This window comes from Scardinius erythrophthalmus, assembly GCF_964197995.2.
Source record: "Scardinius erythrophthalmus genome assembly, chromosome: 18".
Classification (NCBI taxonomy): domain Eukaryota; kingdom Metazoa; phylum Chordata; class Actinopteri; order Cypriniformes; family Leuciscidae; genus Scardinius; species Scardinius erythrophthalmus.
Window position 1 is genome coordinate 637,501 of NC_138238.1, and position 13,355 is coordinate 650,855.

Below are 13,355 nucleotides of genomic sequence, written 5' to 3' on the forward strand. Positions count from 1 at the left end.
GAGAGTATGTGAGAGTGAGTCTGTGTGTGTGTGTGTGTGTGTGTGTGTGTGTGTGTGTGTGTGTGTGTGTGTGTGTGTGTGTGTGAGAGAGAGAGAAAGTGTGTGTGGGAGTGTGTGAGTGAGAGTGTGCGTGAGAGAGTTTTTGTGTTAGAATGTGTGTTGTGTGTGTGTGTGTGTGTGTGTGTGTGTGTGTGTGTGTGTGTGTGTGTGTGTGTACTGAACTTTACCCATAAGCTGATTCCCACACTGAGGGTTAAAGTTCAAACTGAGACTGACGAGTGTGTGAGAATCACACCATATTCTATCAGATCATATTCAACCAGTTATAGAAGTTTAACAACCTGCTTTTCTCATTCTCCTTTTCCTGCTTAGAGACATTAATGTCGAAACAGTCGTTATGAAGAATAAATACCTTTATATAGATATATACTGGTTTTAAATATTTACATTTATGCAAATATGTATTTACATACCTACATAAAGCTATGCTCTAGTTAATAGAGAAGTGATCGTTGCACAACGGAAGGAGGTGCGCATGCGCAGCAGTGTCAGACTTGTCAGGCTGCGCATGCGCGACTGTCCTACACGTGTTGCACAGAAGTTTCACAAAAGAAAGTTTGCCAGTGTCTCCGGAACTCCGCCGGCCCGAGCTCACGGCACCGCGATCACGCGCGCTCACTCCCAGTGTTGCGGGACTTCCTTCGGCCCGATGCCGCCGACGATACACCGCGGTTCGACAGCCGGTAAGTTCGGCTCGGTTCTGATGCAACAGGTGATTCGTGCACGCGCTTCTTCTGCATCAGCTGGAAGCTGTCAACATCTGTCTGATTTATGCAGATGATAAGTGTATTGTTAATGTAGTGTGTGATCTGTGATCGAGCTCTGAGATGAGAGAGAAATGAAGATGTGTTGATCAGTTTAATGCATCTCACGCTCTGTTTGATCTCTTGTGTAACAAACTGATTGATTGTGTGCGCGCACAGCAGTGCATGTGTGCAGTGACATCATCAGCCCGATCGATACACCAGCAGATCATGTGATCAATGCACAATTTCTGCATTTAAATTAACCATGTTTTTGCTCAAAATTCTCTAAAGATTATTTTAAACATTTCAAACACGGACTGACTTATAATTTAAATTGTCAAATTGTATAAATTGTTTAATTGTTATAAAACAGTCACTGAACTGAATTGAATTAACATTAAATTATATTGAGTTGAATCAACTTTGTTCTGTAGAGTTTCATTATTGATTCTGTTATTGTCCTCTTTATTACTGTGAAGCTTCTTTGAAATAGTCTGTCGTATAAAGCATTACAGAAATAAAGCTGACTTGTGTGTGTGTGTGTGTGTGTGTGTGTGTGTGTGTGTGTGTGTGTGTGTGTGTGTGAGCAGGAAGAGCGCCGTCTCTCCGGGATGAACTCGAGCAGCTCCTGCTCCAGAGGATTCTGGTTCTGGACGGTGGAATGGGAACGATGATCCAGCAGAGGAACCTGGAAGAGGAAGATTTCAGAGGTCAAGAGTTCAAAGGTCATCCCAAGAGTCTGAAGGGCAATAATGACCTGCTGAGCATCACTCAACCGGACGTCATCTACAGCATCCACAAGGTCTGTGTGTGTGTGTGTGTGTGTGTGTGTGTGTGTGTGTGTGTGTGTGTGTGTGTCTCATTTATAAAGCTGTGCGTAGGATCCGCACTAAGAGTGTCTCTGACCCCAAAACCCCAAAATGTCGTATGGCTAATAATATTCAGACTTATAAACCCGTGCGAACGCCAGAACCTGCGCACAACTCCCTTTATTAACCCAGTCAGAGGAAGATTGTGTTCACACGCGTCTCCTCCCCGAAATAACCACATATGAGCTTACAACGCCTCATTTTACTATGCTTATCCTCATCTACATATCATTTGCATATGCATATTAATGGTACAAAACATTAGGAAAATATGAGATACGGATGTGCGTCACATTACATTGAGAAGAATCATTTAGTAGCCGATCCTCGCCTTGCTTTTGAATAAATAAATCAAATTGTATAAAATACATTTCAGAGAAAGTTTTTCTTAATCTTCTCCACTGGCCAAATCGTGTTTTTAATTGCTTTATATATTTAATGGACACAGAGAGGCCTTATTGTGCATTATTGATCATTATCTGTGTGTAGATATTCCCTCAGAGTGTGAGTTCTGCTGTTATCATGCGCTGAGCAAACACTCACACACACACACGCCTCAGGACACGTGTTCGACAGCAGCGCTTACACTACTAATATTGCTATTTATTAGAATATAAAACATGTTGTAACTTCTCTGTAATAATTTGAAGTAATTTAAGTGCTTAACTCCATTAATGAGAATGACGTATTTAATCTACATGTGTATATCAGATGTAAAACGGAGTTTAAATCATTCGTTAATGTGTTTAAACTGTTATTGTGAACCTCACTGTGTTTATGATTAGGACTCATAATGAATATTAAAGTGGTTTCGCTCAGATCATCATCGGTGTCGTTAAACTGCTTTATCTCCAGATGTTCGTACGCAGGATCAGAGTTACTTACAGGTGTACTCACACATCCTTCAGTCAAGTGTGTTATTATAGATCATAACTCATGCGTGGGAAGTGGCGTACACACGTTTATACACGAGCTTTATTGCACTAGTTTCTCACGGCGTGTGTGTGTGTGTGTGTGTGTGTGTGTGTGTGTGTGCAGGAGTATCTGGAGGCCGGCGCGGACCTCATCGAGACGAACACCTTCAGCAGCACCAGCATCGCTCAGCAAGACTACGGCCTCGAGGATCTGGTGAACGTTTGCTTTATTAAGTGTTGAGTTAGAGTTAGGGTTTAACCCTGATGAGAGATTCCCGTTCATGTGTTCGTGAGTGTAAGAGCTCTGCAACATTTCAAAGATCAGAGATAAATGGAGTTTTTCTCTCCTAAAAGAAAGAATTGATTCTGAACTGAAATGAATCATCAGTAATTCAGTCTCACTTCCCGCTGAACCTGTGCAGAATTGTAGCTAATTAGCATAATGCCAGCCTGTGGTCCTGATTGGCTGAACAGCGTCTCTTAGCCCCGCCCTCAAACACTGTAGTGTATCTGAGACTGGAGAGTTTGGTTCGTGTTGTTCGTGTGGAGAAGACGCTGTTTTCTGAGATTGATACGGTAAAACCCACGCCATCGTCACTGTTCGTATCACTGTGATCAAGAGCTGAGATTCAGATATGATAATGAGCGTTTGCTTTCTGACCAATCAGAGCAGAGCAGCTCTCAGAGAGGCGGAGCTTAGACACTGAATGTGTGATGGAAGTGTTTCAGACACTGAGAGGAAAGAGCTGACGCTGCAGTGCAGATTATGAGGACATTACAGTGTGTTGGACTTGAGATGCATGTGAAGATTAGCATTAGCAAGTGTTAATATAGCAAAACTGATAAAGCACTTAAAACACTTTAAGTGATAAAGCATGATTTGTCGAGTCAGTAACGTGTGTGTTGTTGTGTGTCAGGCGTATCGGCTGAATAAAGCGTCTGCTGCACTGGCCCGGAGAGCGGCTGATGATGTCACAGCTCAAACAGGTCACACACACACGTCAGTCTCTCTTCATCTGATCGTAGCGTGACGTTCGTAGCGTTCGTGACGGTGTTGTTGTCGTTGGCAGGTTGTAAGCGGTTTGTCGCGGGAGCTTTGGGTCCCACCAATAAAACACTGTCTGTGTCACCGTCAGTGGAGAGACCCGACTACAGGAACATCAGTAAGTGTGTGTGTGTGTGTGTGTGTGTGTGTGTGTGTGTGTGTGTGTGTGTGTGTGTGTGTGTGTGTGTGTGTGTGTGTGTGTGTGTGTGTGTGTGTGTGTGTGTGTGTGTGTGTGTGTGTGTGTCTGTGTCGCCGTCAGTGGAGAGACCCGACTACAGGAACATCAGTAAGACTGTGTGTGTCTCTGTGTGTGTGTGTGTGTGTGTGTGTGTGTGTGTGTGTGTGTGTGTGTGTGTGTGTGTGTCTGTGTCGCCGTCAGTGGAGAGACCCGACTACAGGAACATCAGTAAGACTGAGAGAGAGTGATGAACATGTGCTGCTGTACGTCGCGTGTGTGTGTGTGTGTGTGTGTGTGTGTGTGTGTGTGTGTGTGTGTGTGTGTGTGTGTGTGTGTGTGTGTTTGTTTGTTTGTTTGTGTGTGTTCAGTGTTAGGGTTACATCAGTAAGACCGTAAGTGCTTACACGTCGTAAGTAATGAACGTGTGCTGCTGTTCGTCACGCATGACGTGTGTGTGTGTGTGTGTGTGTGTGTGTGTGTGTGTGTGTTCAGCGTTCGATGAGCTGGTGGAGGCGTATGAGGAGCAGGTGAAGGGTTTGCTGGATGGAGGTGCGGATGTTCTGCTGGTGGAAACCATTTTTGATACGGCTAATGCAAAGGTACAAGGACCTGACGCACACCTGACACACGTCTGACGCACACCTGACGCACGTCTGACACACGTCTGACGCACACCTGACGCACGTCTGACACACGTCTGACGCACACCTGACGCACGTCTGACACACGTCTGACGCACACCTGACGCACGTCTGACACACGTCTGACGCACGTCTGACACACGTCTGACGCACACCTAGGGTTGCAAAATTATGGGAATTTTCAAAGATGGAAACTTTCCATGGGAATTAATGGGAATTTAAGGGAATTAACAGGAATTTATGGGAATAAACGGGAATAAACTGGGAATTTTCAAAGTTGAGGGTTGGCTCTTCATAAGGAACTTAAATATAGTTGAGGAAAGTATATTTTAGCATAATCTTGACTAAAACAAACAGATGCCATTCAAATACACTTGAATATCCATGCCATTCCTCAATCACATGCACACTGCACACTGCTTACTGCATGGCGATTGAGACCACACCCCCCACTGGCACTGTGCATGCCTCCATCACATGTACAGAAGCCCAAAGCACAAGACTATTGAAGGCACACATTTGAGCCTGTGGACTAAACAAAGTGAAGTAAGTTTTGATGATATTATGGGGAAATATATTTATTAAATGTTTAAATTGCAAATATCACATACAAATGTATTCATCTAGTAGATAGCAAGCTGATAAGTTAGATACTAAATAAGCTAGCATAACTTTATTTACCACATAAGTAGGGCTGGGCGGTATGACGGTATATATCGTTACCACGGGAAGAAAATGTCAACGGTAACAGATTTTTTTATGGGGAAATATATTTATTAAATGTTTAAATTGCAAATATCACATACAAATGTATTCATCTAGTAGATAGCAAGCTGATAAGTTAGATACTAAATAAGCTAGCATAACTTTATTTACCACATAAGTAGGGCTGGGCGGTATGACGGTATATATCGTTACCACGGGAAGAAAATGTCAACGGTAACAGATTTTTTTATGGGGAAATATATTTATTAAATGTTTAAATTGCAAATATCACATACAAATGTATTCATCTAGTAGATAGCAAGCTGATAAGTTAGATACTAAATAAGCTAGCATAACTTTATTTACCACATAAGTAGGGCTGGGCGGTATGACGGTATATATCGTTACCACGGGAAGAAAATGTCAACGGTAACAGATTTTTTTATTCCGTGTATACCGCAACATGTAAATAAGTAGGCGTGGTTAACTCACATGCAGCTTGTGTGAGACTGAGACACTGATATTTGTCAAAGAAACATGAAGAAAGACCAAGAGGATCCACAAAAGGAATTACGTTTTCAAAATTAACGTGATATTTTCGGAGGGGAAGGCGCAGAAGTCAACTAGAGCAGTGCAGCACACTGAAAGTTTAGAGACACACATGCTCGCAACGGGGCTTACTTGACAACAAGTTCATATATCAATATTCTAACGAATAGAAATAACCTTAAATAATGTATCTATCCGTCACTTATGTGTACAGTTACTTTCAGAGTGGACGCGCAAGCGGTTGCCGTGGTAATGAATATTTCCGAAATTCCCCAGCTTAACTTCCCATGGAAATTTACCGGAAACTTTCCGGAAATTTACCGGAAATTTTCCGCCCCTACGCACACCTGACGCACACCTGACGCACACCTGACGCACACCTGACGCACACCTGACGCATATCTGCTTAGGTTGAAGAACCACTGATATAGATTATTAATAGCAGTACTAAATTAATGGTGAATTAAATTAATGCAAAGTATAAGTGCATGACATCACAGCGGAAAATACCAGCGCTTACATTTCAATGTATGTTTAGATATTAGATGTGTAGAAGGAATTATTTGGGTTCTTCTGGTTGGTTTTTTTGTGTATTATTTCAGTATTAACATTTACTGATGTGTTTTTCTATCAGGCGGCTTTATTTGCCATCGACAGACTGTTTGAGGAGAGTTATGAACCCCGACCGGTGTTAGTAAGTCACTCACTGTACCTATCTTCCCACCTGTTTCTCACAGTGAGAGTGAGAGTGAGTGTGAGAGTGAATGTGAGAGTGAGTGTGAGAGTGAGTGTGAGAGTGAGTGTGAGAGTGAGAGTGAGTGTGAGAGTGAGTGTGAGAGTGAGAGTGAGTGTGAGAGAGAGTGTGAGAGTGAGTGTGAGAGTGAGAGTGAGAGTGAGTGTGAGAGTGAGTGTGAGAGTGAGAGTGAGTGTGAGAGTGAGTGTGAGAGAGAGTGTGAGTGTGAGAGTGAGTGTGAGAGTGAGTGTGAGAGTGAGTGTGAGAGTGAGTGTGAGAGTGAGTGTGAGAGTGAGTGTGAGAGTGAGTGTGAGAGTGAGTGTGAGAGTGAGTGTGAGAGTGAGTGTGAGAGTGAGTGTGAGAGTGAGTGAGTGAGTGTGAGTGTGAGAGTGAGTGTGAGAGTGAGTGTGAGAGTGAGTGTGAGAGTGAGTGTGAGAGTGAGTGTGAGAGTGAGTGTGAGAGTGAGTGTGAGAGTGAGTGTGAGTGTGAGTGAGTGTGAGTGTGAGAGTGAGTGTGAGAGTGAGTGTGAGAGTGAGTGTGAGAGTGAGTGTGAGAGTGAGTGTGAGAGTGAGTGTGAGAGTGAGTGTGAGAGTGAGTGTGAGAGTGAGTGTGAGTGTGAGAGTGAGTGTGAGTGTGAGAGTGAGTGTGAGAGTGAGTGTGAGAGTGAGTGTGAGAGTGAGTGTGAGTGAGTGTGAGTGTGAGTGTGAGAGTGAGAGTGAGTGTGAGAGTGAGTGTGAGAGTGAGTGTGAGTGTGAGAGTGAGAGTGAGTGTGAGTGTGAGAAAGTGAGAGTGAGAGTGAGTGTGAGTGTGAGAGTGAGTGTGAGAGTGAGTGTGAGAGTGAGTGTGAGAGTGAGTGTGAGAGTGAGTGTGAGAGTGAGTGTGAGAGTGAGTGTGAGAGTGAGTGTGAGAGTGAGTGTGAGAGAGTGAGTGTGAGTGGGAGAAAGTGAGTGTGAGAGTGAGAGTGAGTGTGAGTGTGAGTGTGAGTGAGTGTGAGTGTGAGAGTGAGAGTGAGAGTGTGAGTGTGAGAGTGTGTGAGTGTGAGAGTGAGAGTGTGAGTGTGAGAGTGAGAGTGAGTGTGAGAGTGAGTGTGAGAGTGAGTGTGAGTGTGAGAGTGAGTGTGAGTGTGAGAGTGAGTGTGAGTGAGTGTGAGTGTGAGAGTGAGTGAGTGTGAGTGTGAGAGAGTGAGTGTGAGTGTGAGAGAGTGAGTGTGAGAGAGTGAGAGTGAGAGAGTGAGTGTGAGAGTGAGAGTGTGAGTGTGAGAGTGAGTTAGTGTGAGAGTGAGTGTGAGAGTGAGTGTGAGAGTGAGTGTGAGAGTGAGTGTGAGAGTGAGAGTGAGAGAGTGAGAGTGTGAGTGTGAGAGTGAGTGAGTGTGAGAGTGAGTGTGAGAGTGAGTGTGAGAGTGAGTGTGAGAGTGAGTGTGAGAGTGAGTGTGAGAGTGAGTGTGAGAGTGAGTGTGAGTGTGAGTGTGAGAGTGAGTGTGAGAGTGAGTGTGAGAGTGAGTGTGAGAGTGAGAGTGAGTGTGAGAGTGAGTGTGAGAGTGAGAGTGAGAGTGAGTGTGAGTGTGAGAGTGAGAGTGAGAGTGTGAGAGTGAGAGTGAGTGTGAGTGTGAGAGTGAGTGTGAGAGTGAGTGTGAGAGTGAGTGTGAGTGTGAGAGTGAGTGTGTGAGAGAGTGAGTGTGAGAGAGTGAGTGTGAGTGTGAGTGTGAGAGTGAGTGTGAGAGTGAGTGTGAGAGTGAGTGTGAGAGTGAGTGTGAGAGTGAGTGTGAGAGTGAGTGTGAGAGTGAGAGTGAGAGTGAGTGTGAGAGTGAGTGTGAGAGTGAGTGTGAGAGTGAGTGTGAGAGTGAGTGTGAGAGTGAGTGTGTGAGTGTGAGTGTGAGAGAGTGAGTGTGAGAGAGTGAGTGTGAGAGAGTGAGTGTGAGAGAGTGAGTTTGAGAGAGTGAGAGTGAGTGTGAGTGTGAGAGAGTGAGAGTGAGTGTGAGAGTGAGAGTGAGTGTGAGAGTGAGAGTGAGTGTGAGAGAGTGAGAGTGAGTGTGAGAGTGAGTGTGAGAGTGAGAGTGAGTGTGAGTGTGAGTGTGAGTGTGAGTGTGAGTGTGAGAGTGAGAGTGAGAGTGAGTGTGAGAGTGAGTGTGAGAGTGAGTGTGAGAGTGAGTGTGAGAGTGAGTGTGAGAGAGTGAGTGTGAGAGAGTGAGTGTGAGTGGGAGAAAGTGAGTGTGAGAGTGAGTGTGAGTGTGAGTGTGAGTGAGTGTGAGTGTGAGAGTGAGAGTGAGAGTGTGAGTGTGAGAGTGTGAGAGTGAGTGTGAGAGTGAGTGTGAGAGTGAGTGTGAGTGTGAGAGTGAGAGTGTGAGTGTGAGAGTGAGAGTGAGTGTGAGAGTGAGTGTGAGAGTGAGTGTGAGTGTGAGAGTGAGTGTGAGTGTGAGTGTGAGAGTGAGTGTGAGAGTGAGTGTGAGAGTGAGTGTGAGAGTGAGTGTGAGTGTGAGAGAGTGAGTGTGAGTGTGAGAGAGTTAGGGTGAGAGAGTGAGTGTGAGAGTGTAGAGTGTGAGAGTGAGTTAGTGTGAGAGTGAGTGTGAGAGTGAGTGTGAGAGTGAGTGTGAGAGTGAGAGTGTGAGTGTGAGTGCGAGTGTGAGAGTGAGTGAGTGTGAGAGTGAGTGTGAGAGTGAGTGTGAGAGTGAGAGTGAGTGTGAGAGTGAGAGTGAGAGTGAGTGTGAGAGTGAGTGTGAGAGTGAGTGTGAGAGTGAGTGTGAGAGTGAGTGTGAGAGTGAGTGTGAGAGTGAGTGTGAGTGTGAGAGTGAGTGTGAGAGTGAGAGTGAGAGTGAGTGTGAGAGTGAGTGTGAGAGTGAGTGTGAGTGTGAGTGTGAGTGTGAGAGTGAGTGTGAGAGTGAGTGTGAGAGTGAGAGTGAGAGTGTGAGTGCGAGTGTGAGAGTGAGTGAGTGTGAGAGTGAGTGTGAGAGTGAGTGTGAGAGTGAGAGTGAGTGTGAGAGTGAGAGTGAGAGTGAGAGTGAGAGTGAGTGTGAGAGTGAGTGTGAGAGTGAGTGTGAGAGTGAGAGTGAGAGTGAGAGTGAGTGTGAGAGTGAGTGTGAGAGTGAGAGTGTGAGAGTGAGAGTGTGAGAGTGAGTGTGAGTGTGAGTGTGAGAGTGAGTGTGAGAGTGAGTGTGAGTGTGAGAGTGAGTGTGTGAGAGAGTGAGTGTGAGAGAGTGAGTGTGAGTGTGAGTGTGAGAGTGAGTGTGAGTGTGAGAGTGAGTGTGAGTGTGAGAGTGAGTGTGAGAGTGAGTGTGAGAGTGAGTGTGAGAGTGAGTGTGAGAGTGAGTGTGAGAGTGAGTGTGAGTGTGAGTGTGAGAGTGAGTGTGAGAGTGAGTGTGAGAGTGTGAGTGTGAGAGAGTGAGTGTGAGAGAGTGAGTGTGAGAGAGTGAGTGTGAGAGAGTGAGTGTGAGAGAGTGAGTGTGAGAGAGTGAGTTTGAGAGAGTGAGTGTGAGAGAGTGAGTTTGAGAGAGTGAGTTTGAGAGAGTGAGAGTGAGTGTGAGTGTGAGAGAGTGAGTGTGAGAGAGTGAGAGTGAGTGTGAGAGTGAGAGTGAGTGTGAGAGTGAGAGTGAGTGTGAGAGAGTGAGAGTGAGTGTGAGAGTGAGTGTGAGAGTGAGAGTGAGTGTGAGTGTGAGAGTGAGAGTGAGTGTGAGTGAGAGAGTGAGTGAGAGAGTGAGTGTGAGAGTGAGTGTGAGTGTGAGTGTGAGAGTGAGTGTGAGGAGTGGAGTGAGTGTGAGTGTGAGAGTGAGTGTGAGAGTGAGTGTGAGAGTGAGTGTGAGAGTGAGTGTGAGAGAGTGAGTGTGAGAGAGTGAGTGTGAGAGAGTGAGTGTGAGAGAGTGAGTGTGAGAGAGTGAGTTTGAGAGAGTGAGAGTGAGTGTGAGTGTGAGAGAGTGAGTGTGAGAGAGTGAGAGTGAGTGTGAGTGTGAGAGTGAGAGTGAGTGTGAGTGTGAGAGTGAGAGTGAGAGTGAGTGTGAGAGTGAGTGTGAGAGTGAGTGTGAGAGTGAGTGTGAGAGTGAGTGTGAGAGTGAGTGTGAGAGTGAGTGTGAGAGTGAGAGTGAGAGTGAGTGTGAGAGTGAGAGTGAGTGTGAGAGTGAGAGTGAGAGTGAGTGTGAGAGTGAGTGTGAGTGAGAGTGTGAGAGTGAGTGTGAGAGTGAGTGTGAGAGTGAGTGTGAGAGGAGTGAGAGTGAGTGTGAGAGTGAGTGTGAGTGTGAGAGAGTGAGTGTGAGAGAGTGAGTGTGAGTGGGTTAAGTGAGTGTGAGAAGTGAGTGTGAAAGTGAGAGTGAGTGTGAGTGAGTGTGAGTGTGAGAGTGAGTGTGAGAGTGAGAGTGAGAGTGTGAGTGTGTGAGTGTGAGAGTGAGAGTGAGTGTGAGTGTGAGAGTGAGAGTGAGTGTGAGAGTGAGTGTGAGAGTGAGTGTGAGAGTGAGTGTGAGAGTGAGAGTGAGAGTGAGTGTGAGTGTGAGAGTGAGTGTGAGTGTGAGAGTGAGAGTGAGAGTGAGTGTGAGTGTGAGAGTGAGTGTGAGTGTGAGTGTGAGAGTGAGAGTGAGTGTGAGTGTGAGAGTGAGTGTGAGAGTGAGTGTGAGAGTGAGAGTGAGAGTGAGAGTGAGTGTGAGAGTGAGTGTGAGAGTGAGTGTGAGTGTGAGTGTGAGAGTGAGTGTGAGTGTGAGAGTGAGTGTGAGAGTGAGAGTGAGTGGAGAGTGAGTGTGAGAGGTGAGTGTGAGAGTGAGTGTGTGAGTGTGAGAGTGAGTGTGAGGTGTGAGTGTGAGAGTGAGAGTGAGTGTGTGAGTGTGAGAGTGAGAGTGAGTGTGAGTGTGAGAGTGAGAGTGAGTGTGAGAGTGAGAGTGAGAGTGAGTGTGAGGTGAGAGTGAGTGGAGTGAGTGAGTGTGTGAGAGTGAGAGTGGAGTGAGTGTGAGAGTGAGAGTGAGTGTGAGTGTGAGAGTGAGAGTGAGTGTGAGTGTGAGAGTGAGTGTGAGAGGTGAGTGGTGTGAGAGTGAGAGTGAGAGTGAGAGTGAGTGTGAGTGTGAGAGTGAGTGAGTGTGGAGAGTGAGTGTGGAGAGTGAGTGTGAGAGTGAGTGTGAGTGTGAGGTGAGAGTGAGAGTGGTGGTGTGAGTGTGAGTGTGAGAGTGAGTGTGAGAGCGAGAGTGAGTGTGAGAGTGAGTGTGAGAGTGAGTGTGAGTGTGAGTGTGAGAGTGAGTGTGAGAGTGAGTGTGAGTGTGAGAGTGAGTGTGAGAGTGAGTGTGAGAGTGAGTGTGAGAGTGAGTGTGAGAGAGTGAGTGTGAGTGTGAGAGAGTGAGTGTGAGAGTGAGTGTGAGTGTGAGTGTGAGTGTGAGTGTGAGAGTGAGAGTGAGTGTGAGAGTGAGAGTGAGAGTGAGAGTGAGAGTGAGTGTGAGAGTGAGAGTGAGAGTGAGTGTGAGTGTGAGTGTGAGAGTGAGAGTGAGTGTGAGAGTGAGTGTGAGAGTGAGAGTGAGTGTGAGAGTGAGTGAGAGAGTGAGTGTGAGAGAGTGAGTGTGAGTGTGAGAGAGTGAGTGTGAGTGTGAGAGAGTGAGTGTGAGTGTGAGAGAGTGAGAGTGAGTGTGAGAGAGTGAGTGTGAGTGTCAGTGTGAGAGAGTGAGTGTGAGAGAGTGAGTGTGAGTGTGAGAGTGAGTGTGAGTGTGAGAGAGTGAGTGTGAGAGTGAGTGTGAGAGAGAGAGAGAGTGAGTGTGAGAGAGAGTGAGTGTGAGAGAGTGAGTGTGAGTGTGAGAGTGAGTGTGAGAGAGTGAGTGTGAGTGTGAGTGTGAGAGAGTGAGAGTGAGTGTGAGTGTGAGAGTGAGTGTGAGTGTGAGAGTGAGTGTGAGAGTGAGAGTGAGTGTGAGAGTGAGTGTGAGGAGAGTGAGTGTAGAGTGAGTGTGAGTGAGTGTGAGAGTGAGTGTGAGAGTGAGAGTGAGTGTGAGTGTGAGAGTGAGAGTGAGAGTGAGTATGAGAGTGAGTGTGAGAGTGAGAGAGTGAGTGTGAGAGTGAGTGTGAGAGTGAGTGTGAGAGAGTGAGTGTGAGTGTGAGTGTGAGTGTGAGTGTGAGTGTGAGAGTGAGAGTGAGTGTGAGTGTGAGAGTGAGTGTGAGAGTGAGTGTGAGAGTGAGTGTGAGTGTGAGAGTGTGTGAGAGTGAGTTGTGAGTGTGAGAGTGAGAGTGAGTGTGAGTGTGAGAGTGTGAGTGTGAGAGTGTGAGTGTGAGTGTGAGAGAGTGAGTGTGAGAGAGTGAGTGTGAGAAGTGAGTGTGAGAGAGTGAGAGTGAGTGTGAGAGAGTGAGTGTGAGAGAGTGAGTGTGAGAGTGAGTGTGAGAGTGAGTGAGTGTGAGAGTGAGTGAGTGAGTGAGAGTGAGAGTGAGTGTGAGAGTGAGAGTGAGAGTGAGAGTGAGTGTGAGAGTGAGTGTGAGTGTGAGTGTGAGAGTGAGAGTGAGTGTGAGAGTGAGTGTGAGAGTGAGTGTGAGTGTGAGAGTGAGTGTGAGAGTGAGTGTGAGTGTGAGTGTGAGAGTGAGTGTGAGAGTGAGTGTGTGAGTGTGTGAGAGAGTGGGAGGTGAGTGTGAGAGAGTGAGTGTGAGAGTGAGTGTGAGAGTGAGTGTGAGTGTGAGAGTGAGAGGAGAGAGAGAGGTGTGAGAGAGTGAGTGTGAGAGAGTGAGGTGAGTGTGTGTGTGTGAGTGAGTGTGGGAGAGTGAGTGTGAGTGTGTGGAGTGAGGGAGTGGTGGTGAGTGTGTGTGAGTGTGGGAGTGTGAGTGGGGTGAGTGTGAGTGTGAGTGTGGGTGTGGGAGGTGAGGTGAGTGGGAGAGTGAGTGTGGAGAGTGAGGGGAGTGTGGGAGTGGGTGTGGAGGGTGAGGGTGGTGAGTGGTGAGTGTGGGTGTTGAGGCGGGAGTGAGGTGTGGGTGAGTGGGGTGT

At 46.6% G+C, this 13,355-nt stretch overlaps 1 protein-coding gene across 1 annotated transcript in view; it reads left to right on the top strand.

The window, feature by feature from the left end:
• Positions 1–527: 527 nt before the first annotated feature.
• The window catches only part of mtr (5-methyltetrahydrofolate-homocysteine methyltransferase), a 46,259-nt gene continuing 33,431 nt past the window's right edge, over positions 528–13,355 (top strand). Inside the window, exons 1-7 of the mRNA XM_081393098.1 lie at positions 528–743; positions 1,397–1,608; positions 2,714–2,803; positions 3,507–3,576; positions 3,660–3,752; positions 4,305–4,411; positions 6,342–6,401. Coding sequence (XP_081249224.1) covers positions 536–743; positions 1,397–1,608; positions 2,714–2,803; positions 3,507–3,576; positions 3,660–3,752; positions 4,305–4,411; positions 6,342–6,401 — 840 coding nt within the window. The 5' untranslated portion in view covers positions 528–535. The remainder of the gene's footprint in view (positions 744–1,396; positions 1,609–2,713; positions 2,804–3,506; positions 3,577–3,659; positions 3,753–4,304; positions 4,412–6,341; positions 6,402–13,355) is intronic.